Consider the following 19894-nt stretch of genomic DNA (forward strand, 5'->3'; position numbering starts at 1 on the left):
GAGATCGTGCCATTGCACTCCATCCTGGGTAACAGAGCGAGACTCTGTCTCAAGAAAAAAAAAAAAAAAAGAATTTTATATATATATATATATATCTTAATATCTTAAAAATATGAAGAGAAATTTTCATAGAAACATCTCAAGGGGAACTGATAAAAATAATGTTCACTTTGGGAGAAGACTTGCCATGTGTATGATCATATACCACAATCCTATGATTAGGGTAGAGAAAAAAAAACTCCATAGAGTTTGTAATCCTAGGTATGTCAGAAACAGCTGCAGCCTTTTAAAAAAACTACTTGGGTCTGAAAAGAATTGATTGTTGCTTTTTCATATTTTTCCTAACGTTCTACTATATCCTCTTAGTAAAATACATATTTTTGTTAGATTTTAAATATTCTGACTTTTAATGCTTGTAATGAAATTTTATTAGTATTCTTGGCTGACTTGTTTTGGCTCTTGTCTCCTACATTTACAACCAAATTATACTTTATATGCTAGACAAGGTTTATGCCAGCCTAATTGGTTGCTGGCATTTCTTATCCTCACAGCTGCTGTGAACTCAGCTGTGAACTAGAAAACATATAATAGGATCCTGTTTTCAGAGACCAAAAGGCAATTGTCAACATGTAAAACTTGTTTTTGACAGCTCAATGAATATATGAGCTTTTATGACAAAATTAAATAGCACTAATATCAGATCTTAAGTAATTATCTTAAAGATTAGAAAGTCTTGAAATATGAATTATTCACTGAAGCAAAGATGGCTTAGATTTGCATGTATGTTCTGTTCAGTCATTTGTGGCTTTTTTTCTTTTTAAAAATCATGTGTCTTGATATTTACCAACAGATATTAAAAAGTTGAGATCTGAACTGTTTGCCCTGTAATTTCACCCTAACAAAAAATTGAGCCTTAAGTGAGGTAAAGATATTTCTTAAAATGAACTAAACATAAAATGACTCTGATTAAAGATTATATTTCAAAATATTTATTATGTTTATATTCTTTGATGTAGCAGATTTTATTTTTATAAATTTTTAACATCTAAATTTGGGGTGAACATTACTTTTGTATTACATTGAACCATATGAAATTGTCATTTTTTTAGGTCAAATGGTTGAATGTAGACTAATGGGAAAAAATGGCAGTATATCAACATGAACTCCCTAACCAAATTCAGAAATGTAACCACTGTAATTTACCTTTGTATAAGTAAAATATCATCATGTGTGATCAATAAATAATGAGATTAACAAATCATATTTATATATAGTAAATTTTTTTCTTCCATTATAATTGCTTTTTGCCCATTTCCATTATAAATGTTTAGCGACTCTCAGCACTAAGCCAAACAAGGACTAAACAAATATATGAGAGGCTATAGAAATACATTAAGGACAAGCAAACTGTGTTAGTAAATGGCTTATACTGAATATAATAAAAGCATCATCTTTTGCCTACATTTTGTATTACTTTGATACTTGGCATGATTTTTTTATGTCTACTGTGATTCTAACAGTCTATTGATTATATTTGGAATGTAACTCCAAACTTTTCTTGCATCCTCTTTTATTTAAAATGCTAATTGAGTTTTGTCACATACAAATATAAATCTTTCCTTACATAAATATTGGCCAGAAATATCTTGCATTGTGAGAAAAGTACGTTTTAGGAAGTTTTGGTATTAAAAACCAAGAGGCGTTCTATTGGGAAAATAATGATTGGGGAGCTATTCTGCAGGGTTTGCCTGTACTTTCCAAAACTCTTTGTGAGGCTGAGGTGGCAGTGGCTACCACTGGAGTAGGATGCTGGGAGGTGTTGAGGAAGGAACAGTGGCTTGTACAGGGAGGGGGAGGAGGGTGTCAGGAAGGAACAGAGGAGGAAGATGGCGACATCAGGGGCAGGGACAAATGAGCCTTGTTTGGCCACAGCCTTGGCTTCCAATCTTTGCAAGTTTAGTGAGATCATGCTGCAGAAGCAGCGTCAGGCTAAGGACACAGCAGCCCTCGAGGAGATGATAATGGACATCGGCTTCACCCAGTTACACACCCAAAAATTGCAACTGCCATACACGAGGGGCTCCCATTATGGTTGTTCTTTGCTTAATATTAACCAGATTCGTTTCAGCCTGGCCTAGTTCCAGAGCCCCCTCCACTCACCTTTTAATTCATCTCAGGGCACTCGGCACCATAGGCTGGTAGAATGGGTACCACCCTGCCAATACCCTACCATATTGACAGCTCTCCCTATAGTCCTGCCTACTTATCTCCCCTCCAAGTGTCCAGCTGGTGAAGGACTATGCCCTGGGACAATTACCCTGCAGAGAAGAGGTACCTGTTTTACCCAGCATCTGCATTTAACAAGACAAGCTCTGACTCTGCCTTTCACATAAGTGTGATGAACCCCAGTCCTCAGGATACTTATCCAGGCCCCATACCTCCCAGCAACCTGCCCAGTCAACATTTCTGGGTGGTAAAATGGACTCTAAAGTACCTGCTATTGAGAAGTTCTCCTAGGTGACAAGCATTTGCTGAAGCCGTGGGATACTTAGAACAGAAGAAGCTGTCATCATCTTCCTCCTGACCCCGGTCCTTGTGAAGTCCCTGGAATTAACATCCTTCCATCTCCTGGCCAGCCTGCCAATGTGCCTGTCTTCCCACCTGCCATGAATACTGGATGTGAGAGGAGGTTCCTACCTGATCTCACCACTTTGTACTTTCTACCAACACTGCCCAACCCCCTGCACCCTGAGGAGACAGCCTACCCTAGCCTTAATAGGGGCAACAGTACCTCCAGTTTGACCCACATTGTGACTCACCTGGGCATTAGCAAGGGCCTGGTCATGGACTTGGGCCCAGGTTATGATGCCCCAGGACTTCATTCACCTCTCAACCACCCATCCCTGCAGTCTTCCCTAAGCAATCCCGATCTCTAGGCTTCCTGAGCAGTCCTCAGCCCCATCTTCAGGGCTCCCATAGCCACCCCTCACTACCTGCCTTCTCCTTGGCCCACCACGCACTGCCCACCACCTTCCTGGGCCACCTTTCACTCAGTGCTGCCCTGACTCTCCTCCTCTTGTCCTCCACTTCATTTTCCATCTGCCCCTACCTCGCTCAACCTCTACTCCTGGGGCCTCCCCTCACTATTTCCAGGTACCCCTTAGCCCCCTAAGTTGGCTCGTGGGTCCTGCCAATGCCAGAAGGTCCCAATAGCAGCTGCCCAAACAGTTTTTGCCAATGTCACGTACTCTGTCTTTCATCACTCAGGGTGTCCCCCCGGAGACCAGTAATCTGCATACCCAGCCACATACTCCAAAGTCTCTACAGCAGTGAGAGCTGCCCTCTCAGGTCTGCTCAGTGCAGCCCTCAGGTGGGCAGCCTCTGGGCAGGCAATTGCATTATGGGACACTACCCACCTCGGCCCCCTGGGCTAGGGAAAGTCTTCATTGGCCAATGAGTGACTTCACCCTAGGGAACTGGAGCAGTTCAGCATGGAGAGCCCATAAACCAGTCTGGCGATGGATCCCCCTGGCTTTTCTGAAGGGCTTGGATTTTTAGAAGGCGAGGGGCCAGTGGCTGGCCCTCAGGATCCTTACACCCTCAACCACCAGAACTTGACCCATCACTGCTCCTGCTATGGCTCAAGGCCTAACATCATCCTCATAGAAACTCTCCAGGTTTCTCTAAGGAGATTGCAGCAACCCTGGCTGGAGTGCCTGGTTTTGAGGTGTCAGTAGCAGTTTGGAGTTGGGGCTAGGGCTATAAGATGAGCTGTGCATGGAGCTACTGATTCTGGAAGGGCTAAACATGCTGAGTGACCCAATGCCCTGCTACCTTATCGTGCTCTGGAATATTCATCACCATCCCTCTTCTTGGCCCTGTCCCCCATTACTGTCCATTTCCTCCCTTACCCCAGCTAGTAGAGACTCCACTCTGCCCCTGGATTCTCTTTGTAGCATGAACAAAGGATCCCAAGAATGAGAAAAAGCAAGGGGTTTTTCCAGGTGGCCCCTGAATTCCATACAGGAGTGTGCCTGGAGAAGCTCAAGGGAGGGCCAAAAGCACTTGTAACTTTGACCCAACTGCCTGGAGGTCAGAGCCTGTTGGAAAGCTGGGGATATAGAGGGTAACCTGGGAGGGTAACCTAGGACTCCTGGCTTGTCTGGATTCCTAGAGGTGGACATTGCCAGCCCCTTCTCACCGCCTTTTTCCCTCTCAATGGAGGAGAGAGTCACAGTGGATATTATTTTTAATTAAATGTATGTTAATAAAAATCATCCAAAAAACTCTTTGCAAATTTTTTTTTTAACTTTACCCCCAACAGATGACATTTTCTACACTAATTTATCTTTACAACTAGATTAAAATGAAATGGAAAACTTTTAAATATGTCTCTGGGTTTTAAGTGTTAAAAAGCTGGCCAGGCACGGTGACTCATGCCTGTAATCCCAGCACTTTGGGAGGCCGAGGTGGGTGGATCACGAGGTCAGGAGTTTGAGACCAGCCTGGCCAACATGGTGAAACTCCATCTCTACTAAGGATACAAAAAATTAGCTGGGCATGGTGGTGCGTGCCTGTAATCCCAGCTACTTGGGAGCCTGAGTCAGGAGAATTGCTTGAACTGGGAGGCAGAGGTTGCAGTGAGCCGAGATTGCGCCATTGCACTCTAGCCTGGGCAACAGGGTGAGACTCTGTCTCAGAAAAAACAAAGCCATAGAGTTTTTAAACTATAAATTACTTTTTTATGGTAGTATTGATTTTATATAACAATGTAAACTTAGAATTTTCAAATCTGACCTCATTTTCTATGACTATGACCTATGACTTAAAGAAAGTTCATGTAAGGGCACCCTCCTATCCCAAACACGTAAGAGGAAACCAAAAAGGCATACATAGCTGAGCTCAAAAACAAGATCATGGATTGTAATGGAACAGGAATTCTAAGAGATGGGTAGGACTGGAGCAGGCATAGATGGCAAAAGTTTGATTCCTGTAGGATGATGCGGGAGAAAGAGACTTTAAAAAAGGAGAATTGGAGTCAGGTTCACTGTTTGAAGTCAAGGACTTGTGTGACTTCTCTTAAATGCTGTTTTTAAAATTGCTACTGATTTGCTGCTGGAGCTAGATTTATAAGAAACTTTTTCATCAAGGCAGGCAGTCCAGTAGAAATACAGGGGTATTCAGCCACTGTGCACTGGGAAAGTGGTACCAATTATTGTGGCTCTGTCTGTTCTGCTTGGTCAGATGTCTCACCTTTAGAAATCATTAACAGGATACCCAGAAAACTTCCATATCTGGAATTCGAGAAACATTTCTAAATAACTCATGAGACAAAGAATCATGAAAATAGAAAAATAGGTGGAACTGAGCAATAACAAAAATACTACATGTGAAAACTTGTAAGATGCTGCTAAAGCAATTCTGGGAAATAAATGTGTAGCTTTAGCTGCTATGAAGAAAAAAGAATAAGGATGGCGAATAACTTAAACATTCATCTGAAAAATTTAAAAGGAAAAAACAGTAAAATATGCCCAAAGTAAGTTGAAAGAAAGAAGTAATAGTAGCAGACATTAAGTACATAATGACACCTAATAAAAAGGCTCAACAAAACACACACACAAAAAAAGGCTCGAAAAAGCCAGGTTTATTCTTGGAAAAGACAAATAAAATGGACAAATCCCAGGTGAAATTAATTAAGAGAAAAAAGTTTACCAAAAAATTAGGAATGAAAATGTGGACATCATATCAGATGCCAGAGCCATTAAACGGATACTATGAACTTGATGCCAAAAATGTGGAAACTTTATCTAAAACACCTAGAAAAATATAATTATGAAAACAAGAATAAAAAATAATTCTATAATTATTAAGAAAATTGGATCTTTCTATAATAACGCAAACCAAGATGGTTTAACAAGTTTTTACCTACCAAATACTCGAGTCAAATAATTTAATTTCACACCAACTATTCTAGAGTACAGAAAGGGAAAACTTTGCCATAGAAAATCATTTTATAAGATTAATATAACCAGCTGGGCATGGTGGTTCATGCCTATAATCCCAGCACATTGGGAGGCTGAGGTGGGTGGATCATCTAAGGTCAGGAGTTCCAGACCAGTCTGATCAACATGGCGAAACCCCATCTCTATTAAAAATACAAAAATTAGCCAGGTGTGGTGGCGTGTGCCTGTAATCCTAGCTACTCGGGAGGCTGAGGCAGGAGAATTGCTAGAACCTGGGAGGTGGAGGTTGCAGTGAGCTGAGATCTTGCCATTGCACTCCAGCCTCAGTGACAGAAGGAGACTGTCTCAAAAAAAAAAAAGATTAGTATAATAACCATGCTACGAAAATCTAATAAGGTTGTTGAGAGGCTGGGCACAGTGGCTTACACCTGTAATTCGAGGACTTTGAGAGGCTGATGCACGGTGATAACTTGAGACCGGAAGTTCAGGACAAGCCTGGTCAACATAGCAAGACCCTGTCTCTACAAAAAATTAGCCAGGCATGGTAGTGCATGCTGATAATCCTTGCTACTCAGCAGGCTGAAGCAGGAGGATCACATGAGGCTGCAGTGAGCCATGATCACACCACCATACTTAAGCCTGGGCACAGAGTGAGATCCCCGAACTCTTAAAAAAGTGGTTTTGAGAAAGGAATACCACTGGCCAGTATCATTCTTGATTAATAATATGAAAATCCAGAACATCATAGCTGGAAGGTATAAAGAAAAAAACAATCCAGAACAAAACAGACAATGCAGTTCCAATCAGAATCCCAACAGGTAGTTTTGTGATTGTTGGTTTATATGACTTTTTGGAACTTCACAAGCTGATTCTAAAGTTTATACTTTAAAATTCCTTAAGAATACTCTTAAGGAACAGTAAAGCAGGAGGGCTTATTCTGCTATATGGCAAGACTTAATAATAAGCAAAGCTATAATACTAAGTAATTTTAGTTCAGGGATAAAGAAATAAACACCTGCACGTAGGCTTGAATTGTGACACAGGTAGTATTGCAGATGAGTAGAGGGAAAGGGGATTTTCAGGAAATGGTTCTAGAAAGGAAATTGTGTTATCATATAAAAATATCAAGATGCCAATGGATTAAGGTCCCAAATGTGAAAGGTTTTGTAAAATTTTATGTATTTGAGATGGAGTCTCACTCTGTCACCCAGGCTTGAATGCAGTGGCATGATCTTGGCTCACTGCAACCTCTGCCTCTTAGGCTCAAGCAATTCTCCTGCCTCAGCCTCCCAAGTAGCTGGGATTACAGACACGCACCACCACACCCAACTAATTTTTTGAATTTTTATAGAGTTGGGATTTCACCATGTTGGCCAGGATAGTCTCAAACTCCTGATCTCAAGTGATCCGCCCACCTTGGCCTCCCAAAGTGCTGGGATTACAGGCCTGAGGCACCATACCCAGCTTGTAAAACTTAGAAAATGTAAGAGACTGTTAGGGATCTCAATCTTAGGAAAAATTTTATAACACACCAAAAAAAAAAAAAATCCATAATGGAAAAACACATATTGGACTACATTAAAATTAAGAATTTAGGCCGGGCATGGTGGCTCACACCTGTAATCCCAACACTTTGGGAGGCTGAGACGGCGGATCACCTGAGGTCGGGCATTGGAGACCAGCCTGGCCAATGTGGTGAAACCGTGTCTCTACTAAAAATGCAAAAATTAGCTGGGTGTGGTAGCAGGCGCCTGTAATCCCAGCTACTCCGGAGGCTGAGGTAGAAGAATTACTTGAACTCTGGAGACAGAGTTTTCAGTGAGCTGAGATGGCGCCACTGTATTCCAGCCTGGGCGACAGAATGAGACTCTGTCTCAAAAACAAACAAAAAAATTAAGAACCTGAATTCATCAAAAGGCACTATAAAGAACATGAAAAGATAAGCCACAACTTTGTAGAAAATATTTGCCATACATACAACAAAAGATTGATACCAAGAGTATAAAGAGAATTCCTATAGAGAAGTAGCCAAAAGAAAAAGACCCCAACACTCAAGTCAGTACTCAAAAGGCCTGAATGGCTAACAAGCACAAAAATAAGCAAAAACCTCATTCAATCAGAGAAATTAGAACCATAATATGACACGTTAAATCTGGCTAATATTAAGTGTTTTCATGAATATGGAGTAATTGTTAGGAGGATTACAAATCATTACAGATGCTGTGTGTTAGGCCCATCTTTCATTGCTATAAAGAAATACTTGAGTCTGAGTAATTTATGAAGAAAAGAGGTTTAATTGGCTTACAGGTCTGCAGGCTTTGCAGGAAGCATGATACTGGCATCTGCTCAGCTTCTGGAGAGGCCTCATGAAGGCTAAGTGTTGGGGGGCAGGCATGCTATGTTGCCAGAGCAGGAGCAAAAGAGAGGGAGGTGCCACACACTTCTAAACAGAACTCACTCTGAGGACAGCATTCATCACCAAGTGAATGGTGCCAAACCATTCCTGAGAAATCCACCCCCATGATCCAATCACCTCCATCAGGCCCCACCTCCAATATAGGGACTACAATTCCACATGAGATTTAGGCAGGGAGGAATATACAGACTATCACATAGCTACTATAGATAGGAAACATAGCACTGAAGAGAAAAGTTTTATATATGTGGACTCAGTTATTCTGTATTTTTTCTGTTATATATCCTAGAGAAATTATTGCACATTTACACCAGTAAACATATGCCCATAGCGTCATTGTTCCTAATAGCAGAAACATAACAAATCAAATGTCCGATAGTAGAATAGATAAAATGTGGTATATTCATGCAATAAAATGCTATACTGTAATGAAAATGAGTTATATACATTTTATATGTACGACTTAAGTGAATCTCGAAAAATAGTATTGAGCAAACAAAAAAAACCCTCAATTCTTAAAGTAGTGTTAATCCATGTATATGCAATTTAAAGAGAAGTAACCTGTTTAGATTTGTTTGTATGTGTTATATTTAAAGGTGGTAAAACTATAAAGAAAAGCCAAAGTATGATTATCTCAAATGTCATGGTGGTTGTTACTTTTTTTTTTGAGATGGAGTTTTGCTCTTGTCACCCAGGCTGAAGTGCAATGGTGCAATCTCAGCTCACTGCAGCCTCTGCCTCCTGGGTTCAAGCAATTCTTCAGCGTCAGCCTCCTGAGTAGCTGGGATTACAAGCGCACACCACCATGCCCGGCTAAGTTCTTGTACTTTTAGTAGAGATGGGGTTTCACCATGTTGGCCAGGCTGGTCTCAAACTCCTGACCTCAGGTGATTCACCTGGCTCAACCTCCCATAGTGTTTGTTGGGATTACAGGCGTGAGCCATCGCACCTGGCAGTTTTTTCCTTTAGGAGGGGAACATACAGCGTTTCAGAAGTGTTTTTTAATCTAGCTGGTGGTAGTTACACAGGTGTTTGCTCTATTTTTTTTTTAATGTGGAAGTATATGTGATATAATTCACAGTAAAGTAAATGATGAATCAAAGAGAGTCAAAGGGCAGTGAGTTAGTGAAGATGGAGTACAGTTTTCTCAGGTGGATCAGAGAAATGAGATGGTATTTGGAGGTCCACATGGAAAGACTGCAGTTTCTAGGGAAAGATATTTCTAGTCCTGCTTAGTCTCACTGACATCTGTGCATGATCTCTATTAACAAGCATCTCACTGTTTTCCCCCTAGTACCATCATTCTCCCAGTCATCCAGGCTTGACACCTTCTTTTTATGCCTATATGTTGTCACCGTATCGTAATTTTTTCCTTTGAAAAATTTTTTCATGTATCTTATTGTTTCTCTCATTACTTAACACCTTTGTTAACAGGTGGTTACTACTTGACTTTTGAAATAAATCACTGGATGTCTTTGTTTAAAAGAAAAATAAAAATTTTAAAAGAAAATCAAATTTGTATTACAGTTTAAGAAGAGGTATTTGAGTAGCTCAATGAAATGCCATATATAAGACAATTTAATAAATTATTAAATGCATTTTGGGAAAGGTTGGTTTTTAAAAAGAAAACATTTTTTATAGACATCTTTTGGTGCAAATAAAAGCCCCATGCTGCACTGGTATTGTAGGTAGTATAGATGGTTCTAGTTATCTGGTTAATTGGCAAAAAGCAAATGCTTAAGACTTTGTTTATTCATTTCTTATTGCTGGAATTTCATATTCTCTCCTTGTTGCTGGATGAGTAAACTGGATTATGGTAGAGATAGGGCAACAAATTTCTCAGTCCTGCCCTGCTCAATCTCTAGAATTTAGTCTTAAAGTTTAGTCTTAGATCAGATGCTTTTGACTCTGCAGACTTGTGATTTAAGGCTTTCTGGATGTGTGCATTAGTGTTTGAGGTCGTACATGTTCCAGTGTTGAGGAGACTGCTGATACTGGCTGTTCTGTCCTTGATTTTTTTTTTTTTTTTTTTTGAGACGGCATCTTGCTCTTGCCCAAGCTGGAGTGCAATGGCACAATCACGGCTCACTGCATCCTTGACCTCCTGGGCTCAAGCAATCCTTGTACCTTTCAGCCTCCCAAGTAGCTGGGGCTATAGGCATACAGCACCACGCCCTGTTGATTTTTAATTTTTTTTTATAGAGTTGAGGTCTCGCTCTGTTGCCGACCTGATCTCAAACTCCTGGGCTCAAGCCATCCTCCTACGTCTGCCCCGCAGAGTACTGGGATTACAGGTGTGAGGCAGTGTGCCCAGCCTCCTTGATTTCCTTTATCCTCTCATTGCCAATCTCTAAACTGTCTTTGGAGATTATGGTCCCTGTGAATTTGTGACCTGTAGTCCTGGTATTTTGCTCCACTGTCCCACCTTTTTTTTTGCACGCCTAGTTATGGTACAATAAATCACTCCTTGCCCAGAAGGGTAGGAATATCATGGTATATGCCCAACAATTAGAATGATTGTGTTGGTCTTGCCTTTTGGAATATGCACGCATTCTTCCCCATTATCATTATTGTGGTAACTCTACTGGTAATTGTATGTAGATCCACCTTGTTAACTCTTTTTTTTCCCAACTAGATTTGATAGCTCGGTGTCTTATTTCTTTAACCTCAACCACAGCCTCTTCATTTCCTGCTGAGGGTTATTCTTCACAGTAGTCTGATATTCAAATGCATCTTCCTTAGGCTCAAATATTTCCTTTCTGTTGATGAAACCAAATCAACGTTTTATTAAACCCTTTTACTTTCTCTAAAACCTTTGTTGCTGTAATCTTCTTGTCCCTACTAGTGGGTATCAGTGTTTGTGGGGCTGCCAGGGGCAATTGGGGAAAGGATGGCTGCCAGGTCTCAGCCTCACTGTTCATGTTGTAGAGAGGGTGATTGATGAGGGACTTGATGCAGCAGTGGTAGGCTCCTCCCAGATTGTGATGGTGACTGGGCTGCTTATGACTCTCTGGGGTCCACTCTTCATTTCTACTACCAGTTAAACTCATCCTCTTTTTCATATGCTATGGCAATCATGCAGGTACACTGCTTAGATGTCTCTCTAAGAAAGAATTTCAGTTTCAGGGAGTGTAGTCAGTTGACAACCTCCAGTTGTTAGTACCTTCAGGATCTTTAGATTTGGGATTGAGAACTTGACTTTCCTGGGATATACAAAGCCAATGATAGAGCATGGCCTGAGTAATAGGACATACCCATTTTGGCCCAGTGCAGGACTCCTCTAATGGACAGTCTTGCTCTGAAGCACCCTACTGGGTTGACCAAGACTTTGCTAGATCTTCATCAAGGTCTGAAGCTTTCTCTCTCAGTCCTGCTTCACAGCCACTTCCTTCATAGGTTTTAAATCTGCATCATGGTCTGAAAGTTTTCTTTTTTTAATTTTTATTTTTAATTTAATTTTTTTTTGAATCAGAGTCTCACTTTGTGGCCCAGGCCAGAGTGCAATGGAGTAATCTCTGTTCACTGCGACCTCTGCCTCCTGAGTTTAAGTGATTCTCCTGCTTCAGCCTCCAAAGTAGCTGGGATTACAGGTGCACACCACCACACTCAGATAATTTTTGTATTTTTAATAGAGATGGTGTTTCACCATGTTGGCCAGGCTGGTCTCAAACTCCTGACCTCAAGTGATCTGCCCGCCTTGGCCTCCTGAAGTGCTGGGATTACAGGCGTGAGCTACTGTGCCTGGCCTGGTCTGACAGTCCTCTTTCCTCCCTCTTTTATCTTGAGCAATAAACCTCTTGTACTCCTAACTCTCGTCTGCTTCTCAGAGGACCCCAAATGACACATATCGCTTCCACTGGTTATTTACCTAATTGATTTCTAAAATTGAAGTAAGGATTATCTAATTTCCCTTTTGTAACTCCTTTTGACTCCTCCCAGTATTTTTTAGATCATCATTTTCCTCCACCCCCAGCACCTGCATCTCCTCTAATGTCCATCTATATTAGTAAAAAGCACCACTATTTACTCAGTTGCTTTTACATCTTTCACATTTAAGTTTATGACCCATCTTTTATGGGTGCGGGGGGAATGGAGGTGGTATTTTGTGAGACAGGAATCAGACAATTATAAAGGAGTTACTCTAGTGAGGGATGAAGGAGGTCACAGGTAATTCAGGTCAGATCATGTAGGGCTTTGTTATAAGTCACTAATAGACCATTGAAAGGACTTTAGCTTCTACTCTGTGAGATGGGGGATGGGGAGTCATTGGAAGGTTTTGAGCAAAGGAGTAATATCTGACTTAGTTTTTACCGGGAACATTTTGGCTGCTCTGGAGAATAGACAGAGGGCAGATAAGTTGGAAGCAGGAAGACTAGTTGAGAAAGTATCACAGTAAACTAAGTACAAGGCATTGGTAGCTTGCACCAAGGTGATAGCAGTATAGTTGTTAAGAATTGGCTTATTATCTGGGGGCAATACTCAAGCAGTGTCATTTTATTTTGTAAAAGCTCCCTAGGAGTTTCTGGTAAACATGAGGGTTGAGAATTTGTGCTACATTTTATAAATTTTTATAGGAATGCCTGGACTTAAAGACATATAGACATCTTCATCAGCTTAATTGAAGTGGGTGGAGAAGCATAGTGATTAATAGCAAGTACTTTTAAATCTGAGCAAGGTTTAGATCCATGCTACTTATTCACTTTGTAACCTTGAGCTTTATTTTTCTCATCTTTAAATACAGATACCTACTTTGTAGGTATATTTGTTATGATTAAGTGAACTAATAAGAATTGAATAGATAGTATCTGACATATTCATGCTTAAAAAGTAGTAGCTTAGAGAAATCTGACACATGAGATGATAAAAATTTTAGGATTGATAATGTTCAGTGTTGATGAGGATATGGAGGAATAGGTCCCACTGTTGGTGAGAATGTATATGAAGGGCAGTTTAGGAATATTTATCAAAATTTCAACATTCATGACCCACGAATTCTCCTTCTAGAAATTTTATTTGTGGAAACATTCACACCTATGTTCAGATATTCAGTGTGGCATCTTTTAATGGCAAACAGTTGGAAATAATATTCCTAATAAAGGAATAAATTGTGATATATTGATATATGGAATGCTATATGGTTATGAAAAATAATAGGTAGGTCTATACATACTGTCATGGAAAGACCACTAGTATACAGTTTTGTTTTTTTTAAAACAAAAAGTAGCACCAATGTATCATTTGAGGGTATTTAACATCCTCACTATTTGAAATCTACAAGATTATGTTCATTTATCATTTATATGGAATTTTATATGAGCTCATATAACAAAGGTAGGCCACAAGACCAAGCGTGGTGACTCATGCCTGTAGTCCCAGTACTTTTGGAGACAGAGGTGGGCAGATCGCTTAAGGCCAGGAGTTTGAAACCAGCCTGGCCAACATGGACAAACCCTGTCCTCTACTAAAAATACAAAATTTAGCCAGGGCCGGGCATGGTGGCTCACACCTGCAATCCCAGCACTTTGGGAGGCAGAGGAGGGCAGATCACTTGAGGTCAAGAGTTGGAGACCAGCCTGATCAACATGGCAAAACCCTGTCTCTACCAAAAATACAAAAATTAGCTGGGTGTGGTGGCATGTGCCTGTAATTCCAGCTACTTGGGAAGCTGAAGCAGGAGAATTGCTTGAATGGGAGGCAGAGGTTGCGATAAGCTGAAATGGCTCCATTGCACTCCATTCTCAGTGACAGAGCAAGACTCTGTCTCAAAAAAAAAAAAAAAAAAAAACTTAGCCAGGCATGGTGGTGCACACCTGTAATACTAGCTGTTACTCGGGAAGCTGAGGCAAGAGCATTGCTTGGGACTCTGTCTCAGAAAAAAAAAGAGAAAAAAGATAAAGGTAGGCCAGGCACAGTGACTCAAGCCCGTAATCCCAGCACTTTGGCAGGCCAAGGCAAGTGGATTGCCTGAGCCCAGGAGTTTGAGACTAGCCTGGGCAACACAGCAAGACCCTGTCTCTATTATAAAATAAAATAAAATAAAATACTCTCAGTGAGAGTAGTTTCATAAACAATAATTACCAAATTATTATAGTGCCCATTTTCTTTAACAGTATCGTAAGCCTCATTATAATAACACTGTTTTATGTACTATATATCTGTTTTTAGATATTTAAAGAGCTGTACATTATCATAAGGTAAATCATAGATGCCCTCAAGGATTTCATTTAGGAGATACATACAAAAATTCCATAAGTTCAGCATTCTATTAGGAAATATTGAAGATGCAAATATATTGCATAGTTTCTGTCTCTACTTAACTAATAACCAAATGAATAGGTAAGATGAAACAGATGAAATAAATTTTTTAAAAAGTATTTTATATATGTATATATTCTGTTGGTGTGCTTCTAGGAATTTGTCCTAGGCAAATAATCCAACAAATACATAATGACAAATATACAATAGTATTCATTGCAGTGTTTATAATAATAATAAATTGCACATAACCTAAGTGACCATCAATAGGTATTAAATAACTTATGATAAACATAATGAAATATGTAGTAATTAAAAATAATTATTTAGAGCTATAGTTGTTAACAGATTAAAACCTACAGTCTACTAAGAGGGGAAAATAAATTTAATATATTATGTAAAATATCTCCTCTGTACAGATGGTAAGACTGGAATATGGAATAGTCAGAAAAAGTAAGGAATAGAATAGATTTGGATAGACAGCATATAGAAGAGGACATTTTAAATTAGCATTTCCTAACCTTTTTGGACTCAGGTTTCTTAATTTTAAAATTTTATCAATTTGCATCATATATGGTAAAAAGTGGTTTTTAAGAAGTATTTTATAATAACTTAAAATTGCTTTCCGAGCCAGGCGTAGTAGCCCCTGCCTGTAATCCCATCACATTGGGAGGCCAAAGTGGGTGGATAACTTGAGGCCAGGATGTTGATACCAGCCTGTGCGAAGTGGCAAAACGCTGTTTCTACTAAAAATACAAAAATTAGCTGGGTGTGGTGGCGCATGCTTGCAATCTCAGCTACTCAGGAGACTGAGGCACAAGAATCACTTAAACCCAGGAGGCGGAGCTTGCAGTGAGCCAAGATCGCATCACTGTACTGTCATCTGGGTGACAGAGCAAGACTGTCTCAGGGAAAAAAAAGAAAAAATTTGCTTTATAAATTGTTGTTCTTCGTTTTACAGAATCGTTTTTGGCTCATAGTAAGGAAACTTTCTAATAATTAGAACTATTTAACAGTTTAAGATTTCAGGCATTCTGTGTTACTGTGTGACCATTTATCATATGTGCTGAAAATAAACTTTAGTTCTCATCTAATTTACTGATTTCCTGGATTTGGCAAGTATCAAATTAATTTATGGCCCCATGGACAAAGTTCATTGCCTGTGCCTGAGGGTGTGTGAAAATCTCTCATAAGGAAAGGTAGTGTCATTTTTTTTTTAATTTGCAAGTTATAAAATTGCATTTCACAGTGTTTAGGAATGCCATAATTTGTGACATTTTTAACATGTATGCTTTATTCCCACTTAGGCCGAATACATCAAGCAATGGTAACATCTTTAAATGAAGATAATGAAAGTGTAACTGTTGAATGGATAGAAAATGGAGATACAAAAGGCAAAGAGGTAAGATCACTGGGTTAAATTGTATTCCTAGTCCTGCACCCAAGTTTCTGAATGTAAAACAAAACAGTAAAGTACATAATGTTATTGAGTGCATATATTTTTATTATTCCTTGAAAACTTTCAAATGGTTAAAAATTTTCACTTAAAGGTAGATTCCTCCTACATCTCTTATGTGATTGCACATATCAATCTTGTTAATTATTTGATAAACATATTCTTGGCCAGGCACGGTGGCTCAAACCTATAATCCCAGCACTTTGGGAGGCCAAGGCGGGTAGATTATAAGGTCAGGAGTTCAAGACCAGCCTGGCCAATATGGTGAAACCCCGTCTCTACTAAAAATACAAAAATTAGCTGGACGTGGTGATGTGCCCCTGTAGTCCCAGCTACTCAGGAAGCTGAGGCAGGAGAACTGCTTGAATTTGGGAGGTGGAGGTTGCAATGAGTTGAGATTGTGCCACTGCACTCCATCCTGGGCGACAGAGCGAGACTCCGTCTCAAAAAAAATAAATAAATAAAATTATTTTACCCTAGCTGACACAATCTGAAAGTGTGCTATAATAGTTAATTATGTGGTTTTATTGGTCACTGTGTCGTTAGCAGTTCATAGAGTCAAGACTGTAAAATGATATTTTAGGAGAGATTCTTTAAATTTGTGGATTATAATTCTAAATCTAGTTTATAAGGCTAAGGCACTGTTGTTACTGTTTTTTTTTGGTTTTTGTTTTTTTTAGTCAGAATCTTACTCTGTCACCCAGGCTGAAGTGCAGTGGCATGATCACGGCTTACTGCAGCCTTGACCTCCTGGGCTCAAATGATCCTCCCACCTGTCTCCAGAGTAGCTGAGACTACTACAGAGTAGCTGCACTACCACACCTGTCTATTTTTTGTATTTTTTATAGAGATAGGGTTTTGCAGTGTTGCCCAGGCTGTTCTCGGATTCCTGGGCTCAAGTGATCTGCCCACCTTGACCTCCCAAAGTGCTAAGATTACAGACATGAGCCACTACACCCAGCAGAGGTACTGTATTCATTAGGCTAAAATAATTTAAGTTATTTACTGTGTCAATTTATTTGAAAAATAAACTGTTAATTGTGAAAATATAGTCTCAAAAGACATACATGTGTCTGTTGTGAACAGATTGACCTGGAGAGCATCTTTTCACTTAACCCTGACCTTGTTCCTGATGAAGAAATTGAACCCAGTCCAGAAACACCTCCACCTCCAGCATCCTCAGCCAAAGTAAACAAAATTGTAAAGGTTAGTGATGAATATTCAGAGCGCAAAACAGTGGAGGACAGCGGTGGGTATAGATATGTGTGTGTTCTAGTTTGAAATTTGTGGACTGTGAAAAGTATATTTTAAGTATTGATTAATTTTCTTTTTCTGCCATCCATATTCATATATGTGCATACATGTTTTCAAGGATTGAGGTTGTCTAATTCACAATTATGACAATTATTGGATAAGGTCTTAGAAATTTCTCACCTAATTAGGATTTTCATGAGACTGAGTTTCTCAGGAGATACAGATCAAAACCATTTGCTTGTTGGTGTTTGTTGAATGAATATATATGACTTTGACAAAGGCATAATAGCTGTTTCTTATGAATAATAACTACCAACTCAGTCTTTTGAAATTATAATTCTGCTATTTGTTTATTAAAGAAAGATTGGAAATGATAGTGTAGTTTGATTATATATTATCTGTGGTGATATACCTTAAAACTGTGCTAAATCCTTCTAGCAGTTTCATCTTTATAAAAATTAAAAGCACATTATTCTTACTGGTTTTAAAGATAATACTCCTTTCTGTTTCTCAAGACCTTTCAGTATTAGAATTTTGTTTCAAAATATAACTCTTTTTCAAACAGGTTTATTGTAAAAGTTGTTGAATCTGCACTTCTTGGTGTCCATTTCAACAATCATTTATTGTTTGTTTTGTTTTTTTTTTTATATTGTGTCAGATACTTTGTGGGACAAAATACAAAGATGAATATGACATGGCTTTCAGCCTTTAAGAACTTGATATCTTTCAGGGAGGACATAGATAAGCATCTAAATATAGTATGATAGAAGCAACAAAACTTTGTTTTGTAAACTATGCAGATGAACATAAGGCATATTTTCAACTCATATAAGTTTAATCATATTGAGAGTCACCACTTAAAGATTATTAGCTACCACTTGTAAATGGGTTGTTTTTCATATTCAGCTTCAAAATGAAGGATCTTCATTGGAGGATCTCCTGGCATATCATTAGCAACCTTTACTATACATTAGAATTACCTGAAATAGAATAAATTAGTATATTTTAAAAATAAATAAGCATCTATTTTTTAAAATATTAAAAAATATAAATCAGTATTTTTTTTTTTTTTTTTTTTTAAGACAGGGTTTCACCATGTTGGTGAGGCTGGTCTTGAACTCCCGACCTCAGGTGATCTGCCCACCTTGGCCTCCAAAGTGCTTGGATTACAGGCGTGAGCCACCACTCCCGGCCTAAATCAGTATTTTTTAAAATACTCATTTATGGGCCCCACTCCCAGGGATTCAATTTTATTTTACCTAAAGGGAGGCCCTGGCATCAGTGTCCTCTTAATAGTACTAGTACTCATCTGATTTGAATGTGCAGCCAAGGTTAAGAACAACTACTTTGTTTGATATCTTTTTTTGATGTGAATAAAAGGAAGTCTTCATGAATAAATTAGAGGACCAAAGGTTTGCTGCTTTAATCTGTATAGTATCCAAGTCTTTGAAACTCTTATGAAACCTTTTTAGGATAACTGATAATGCACATTTTATATTATTCTGATATTTCAGTTTAACAAGGGGGTTCTAAGCTGTTTAGAACTTCTATTTTATGACTTACCCTCTATTATTCAGAAATGAAATTTATTACATGGTTTTACCAGCATAGTATGATGGTTAAAACGCATATTATTGTGAAGCTACTTAACCTCTCTTGTTTCAGTTTCCTCACCAATGAAATGGGAATAGCAGTAATAATGACCTCATAGGTTGTTGTAAACAAAGTCCTTAGAGTGGTGCCTGGCTCATATTAATTCCTGAATATTTTTGGAGGGTAGGGGAAAATATATAAAGGAACTTGGATATTGATAGCATGAGTAGTAATTCATTAAGATTATTGTTTTTCTTCATTTTGTTTTATATTATTGTATGTTTGCCTAGTTTTGTTTAATTGAAAGAAGCTCAGATCATGATATATATGAGGAGTAAAAACAGAAAATATAATAAACATTTTTTCCTATCATAGAATCGACGGACTGTGGCTTCTATTAAGAATGAGCCTCCTCCAAGAGATAATAGAGGTAAAATAAAAATGTATCTCTTAATTTTGGCTATTGATTTCTTAGTATGTTCCTGACAAGGTAAATCAAAAGTAAACATTACCCTCAATGTTGATATTTATGTATTTATTTAAATTTCCTCTGGCTAATTTTTAGAGGGTTTTTTTTTTTTAAGGCAGGGTCTTGCTCTGTCACCCAGACTGGAGTACAGTGGCATGAACACAGCTCACTACAGCCTTGACCTCCCAGGGTCAAATGATCCTCCTGTCTCAGCCTCACGTGTGGCTGGGACCACAGGCATGTGCCACCATGCCCACCTAATTTTTTGAATTTTTTGTAGAGACAGTCTCTCCATGTTGCCCAGGCTAGTCTTGAACTGCTGTGCTCTAGTGATGCTCCCGCCTTGGCCTTCCAGAGTGTTTACAGGGATTATTGGTGTGAGCCATCGTGCCCAGCGTGGTGTCTTCCTGAATTCCTAATACAGTATGTTAATACTGAAAAATATTTTGTCTGGTGCGGTGGCTCATGCCACTTTGGGAGGCTGAGGC

General features: G+C 39.1%; 1 protein-coding gene and 1 pseudogene across 4 annotated transcripts in view; both read left to right on the forward strand.

Moving 5' to 3' along the window:
* The window catches only part of KIF2A (kinesin family member 2A), an 84080-nt gene that overhangs the window by 22130 nt on the left and 42056 nt on the right, over window positions 1-19894 (forward strand). For all 4 annotated transcript variants that reach the window (XM_021673192.2, XM_021673194.2, XM_021673193.2 and 1 more), the window contains exons 2-4: window positions 15942-16036; window positions 17177-17296; window positions 19313-19367. In XM_021673192.2, coding sequence (XP_021528867.1) covers window positions 15942-16036; window positions 17177-17296; window positions 19313-19367 — 270 coding nt within the window. The remainder of the gene's footprint in view (window positions 1-15941; window positions 16037-17176; window positions 17297-19312; window positions 19368-19894) is intronic.
* On the forward strand, window positions 100-15935 carry LOC105723976 (CREB-regulated transcription coactivator 2-like; annotated as a pseudogene).

The sequence above is a fragment of the Aotus nancymaae genome, unplaced genomic scaffold (genome assembly GCF_030222135.1).
Source record: "Aotus nancymaae isolate 86718 unplaced genomic scaffold, 86718_ANA_hifiasm-v0.15.2.pri h1tg000014l, whole genome shotgun sequence".
Lineage (NCBI taxonomy): Eukaryota > Metazoa > Chordata > Mammalia > Primates > Aotidae > Aotus > Aotus nancymaae.